Here is a 4,050-nt window from a genome sequence, read left to right on the forward strand (position 1 = left end):
CCGGGTGCCATCTCCCCCCCTGTCCCCAGGAGGTTCATCTCTCACGGGCACTGTCCCCTGTCAGTGTCCTGTGTCCCCCTGGGTGCACTGGGGCCTGTGCAGTGACAGCCAGGGGGGTCTGTGTTGTCCCCAGGCCTGTTCTGCAGAGGAGCTGAGCAGGCAGTGGGACAGGTACATTGAACACACCCAGAGGAACACCACTGACCTCCACAGGGTCTTCAATTCTCTCTGGAATCTGGACAAAACCAAGGTAAAAAGCCTGTCCCCAGCAGAGCCCCCCTCTAGAGCTGCCTTAGGTGGGTGGTTTATTTGCTGCTTTGAGCTTTTCCCAGGAGTCTCTGGCCTAATTTCTTGTCCTTCTCCCTGCCCAGGTGGACCCTCTGCTCCTCCTGAAAGCAGCTCTCATCCTGCAGACGTGCCAGCGCTCCCCTCACGTCCTGGCAGGCTGCATTCTCTACAGGGGCCTGTGAGTAACCAGGGGGTACCTGGAGGGTTAAACCCCCTCCCAGAGGCAGAGCAGGAGCACAGGGTTGTGTGTGTTTGGCAGTGGGAGAAGTGGAGGGGCTAGAACTGGCACCAGGTCTGCTGCCTCCAGAGTAACAGGGCAAGGGGCTGGCTCTGCTGGGGGTGACTGGGGGGAGCTTGGGTGTGTAGTGGGTGCACTGAGCAGGGTTTCCAGTTCTTGGAAGGGCTCCCTGGCTGTCTCTTCCCAGAGATGGTGGGATGACATCACAGCCAGCACAGAAAGAGGGTGATTTATGTAAGGATGCTGCTTCTTGGCAGTTGTGGCTGGGATTGGACTCGTGACCTGGCTTCTTCCTCCTCCCACGACCTGGCTGGTGACTCAGCTCATTCCTTCCCTTGCTCTGTCATGTTCTGAGTGTGGATCTATTTACTCCTGCAGTTGTTAGCTGCCCCACACCCCTGCTGGACCCTGCCCAGTGGGATGGGAAGGCCTGGCCTGTGTGCCCTCTGCTGCTGACAGTGTGAGCAGGGGACCCCCAGAGTCACCCTGCTGGGTGCTGGGCCCTGCAGCACCTTTGCCCTGAGCACAAGTGACCCTGGTGTGGGTGCTGCTGGGAGCCCATGGCTGAGTTTTGGGAGGGGACACTGCTCCTGGGTGACTCTGGTTTGTCCCTCTAGGATTGTGAGCACCCAGCTGCCTCCTCCTCTCACTGCCAAAGTTCTCCTCCAAGGAGATGAGTCTCCAGACCAGGTATGTTGCCAGACACGTTCCCTGCACCCAGGTACCCACCCAGGATGGGCCCTGGGGCCTCACGTGTGCCACTGCTGGGGAGGACAGGCAATGATCCTGATGCTGAGAGCTTTTAGCTCTGCTTGAGGGAGGTTTCAGGACTTCTGCACTAGGAATTTGCTGCTTTTTTTGTTTTGTCTTTAAGTTGCTGGATTCATGAGTCCTCCTCTATGTGATGTTTTGATTGGCATTTTACCTGTGTTTAGGTATTTAGTGCTAAATATACAAAATAAATGGCTGAAAGTGACAAGTAGATAATTTCTGTTGCCATTAAAACCTGTCAAAAGCCATTATTTACATGGTTTGAGACCTACAAAAAAGCCATCAAGATCCAGACCTGAAGAAGGCCCCTGCTCCTCCTCTGGGTGAGAGAACCAAGTTTCTCTGCCCCGAGCAGGCAGTAGCAGCAGATTGTGGTATTTGTCCTTGCTTTCAGCTGCAGTAGGCGTAGGGCATCCCCTCCTGGCTCTGAGGGCTCCCCAGGGAACAAATCACCACCCAGCACAGTGAGCCAGTCCCAGAGTTTGCTGGAGCTGGTGGGCTGGGGTCTGCTGTGGTCACAGAGGGACTGGGGGGGCTGAAGATCTGTCCTGGTGGCACCCAGAGCTGATTCTTGGCTTTTCTTTCAGGGGGAGCCTGGAGGTGAGGAGCAGCAGGAGCCTGGTGAGCACCCAGCTGCAGGGCTCTGGTTGCCAAGTGGGAACCTCCTGGGGGTGCCCCTGCAGCCAGGGCTGAGCTGCTCCTCTGGGGCCCACACCAGAGCTGGGAGCAGGAGCTGCCCCCCCAGGGTGTCCCCGTGGGTGCTGTGCAGTCAGAGCTGGCTCCTTCCTCAGGCTGAGTGAAGGATCTTGCTCTTTTTGGGTTTCACTGTTGGTTCTGCAGGTTCCCAAGGTGGCTGCTTCCCTTCCAGCTCCCCGTGGGCCTCCTGGCCCCAGACAGAGCCCTGGGAACAGATGCCTGATGCTTTCAGCCCAAACCTTCAGTTGTCAGTTTTGAGCATCAGTTTATAAACCTTCTGCTGGGATGGTGAGGGGGAAAAAACAAATACTAGGGGAAAATTTAACTCTGTCAAGGCATTAAATGCCTGAGGAGCCTGGGAAAGTGCTGCCAAGTCAGGCGTGGTCAGTTTGTGGTGACCCAGGATGGCAGCATGCTGCCTTCTTCTGCAGCAGCCCTTGGCTGGGTGGCCTGGCCTCTGCTTTGGATCCCAGAGTGTGTCCAGTGAACCCCCAACCTCTGCTTTGGATCCCAGAGTGTGTCCAGGGAACCCTCAGCCTCCCTTGCTCCTGCAGGTTCCCCGTGGCCCCAGGGTGTCCGTGTCCTCCCCGTGTTCCTGACAGAAGCTGAAGTCTCAGTGCTCCAAGACTTCCCCCTGGAGTGGAGGACCAGGTAGGAAATGAGTCTGACACCTGAGGAGGGAGCAGTCCTGTGGTGCTGGCTCCTGGCTGGCCCCTGGCACCATTTCCTCTGAGATCCTGCAGGCTGGGCTGAATTTGGGGTGTCCCCCTCTCCGTGGTGAAGCAGCTTCAAGCAGAGTCCTTCCCCAAAACCAGCCCCAAGGTTCTGTTGCCCCTCAGCTCACAGGGCTGCCCTTGTGCTTTGTAAGGAAGGGGCATCCCCAGTTTGGGGGGCACGTGTGTCACCTCTGGCAGACCCTAGCCCAGCCTTTCCTGAGGCAGGTGCTCAGAAGGTAGCTCAGCCATCAGATGCTACCAGGAGGTGATGGTGTTAGGAGGGATGTAATAACTCCAGAGGAGCTCTGCTCAGCAGTTTAATCAACTTGTCATCTCTCACTAGGTCGTCTGTGTCCCCAGCAAGCCCTGGGGGAGAGAAGAAGGAAGAGAAGGATGCTCTCTGCTCTCAGGCAGCTTCAGGATCAAGAGGAGAGCTGAGCAATATCCCTGTGCAGGCGTCCCCTGAGCCAGCCTCCAGCCCAGCTGCAGCAGAAGATGCTGTGCCACCAGGCAGCCCTGCACACACCAGCCCTTCCAGGGGCTCCCCTCAGGCAGGAGCCAGGGCACAGAATGCTGCAGAGCAGAGCAGTGCAGGGGGCAGAGGCTCAGAGCTGGGCCATCTAACTCCTTTCCCAGCAGAGAGAGACGTGGAGCAGCTGCAGAGCCCTGCCAGGCCCCGTGCTGCTGAAGCTGCTGAGCCTGGAGCTCCCTGTCTGGGAGGCTTTCTCTTTCCAAACCCTTATGTGGAGGAGCAGGACAGTCCCAGTGAGAGGAAATGCCTCGTGGACTCTGCAGTGGAGCAGCTCAGTCCCCAGAGCCAGGCAGCCCCTGGCAGTCCAGCTGCCTCCTCCCCTGCCCAAGAGCTGGGCAGAAGGAAGGCAAGTGAAGGAGATGAGCCTGGGGCTCTGGGGCAGAACAGGGGCTCTGGAGGAAGCAGCAGTGCAGCTGGTGGCACCCTGTGGGGTTTGGATGGCCCAGGGGCTGCAGAGCTGCAGAGCAGGAGCCATCAGGCAGGTGCTGAGGCTCAGGAGGAGCTGCCCAGTGACCCAGCAGGGGACACACACTGGCCTGGCAGCAGGGAGAGGGGCTGCCCACCTCAGCTGGATGGGCTGGGAGCCCAGACTGGTGTGGAGCCAGGCACCCAGAGCAGCCTGGTGAAGATGAGCCTGTATGTTCACTGCATCAAGGGGCTGGTGCTTTCCCTGCTGGCTGAAGATCCCCTCCAGGAGGACCAGAGCTCCATCGAGGACGTGGTGAGTGGGGAAGCTCCTCCACAGCTGCAGCTTCACTCCCTGCTGCTTGTCTGGCAGTGGTGTGGCCAGCAGTGTGCCCAGGTGGCCA

At 58.6% G+C, this 4,050-nt stretch overlaps 1 protein-coding gene across 1 annotated transcript; it reads left to right on the plus strand.

Annotated features, from left to right (window-relative positions):
* Window positions 1-133: 133 nt before the first annotated feature.
* Window positions 134-3,962, plus strand: HPS4 (Hermansky-Pudlak syndrome 4; the record flags this gene model as incomplete). The annotated part of the gene is made up of 8 exons (XM_008941406.1): window positions 134-250; window positions 372-466; window positions 1,144-1,216; window positions 1,885-1,918; window positions 2,548-2,644; window positions 2,935-2,945; window positions 3,430-3,530; window positions 3,567-3,962. Coding segments are annotated over 8 exons (924 nt in total), but the record flags the coding sequence as incomplete, so codon positions are not given.
* Window positions 3,963-4,050: the final 88 nt, after the last annotated feature.

The sequence above is a fragment of the Merops nubicus genome, unplaced genomic scaffold, assembly GCF_000691845.1.
Source record: "Merops nubicus isolate BGI_N331 unplaced genomic scaffold, ASM69184v1 scaffold24885, whole genome shotgun sequence".
NCBI classification, from domain to species: domain Eukaryota; kingdom Metazoa; phylum Chordata; class Aves; order Coraciiformes; family Meropidae; genus Merops; species Merops nubicus.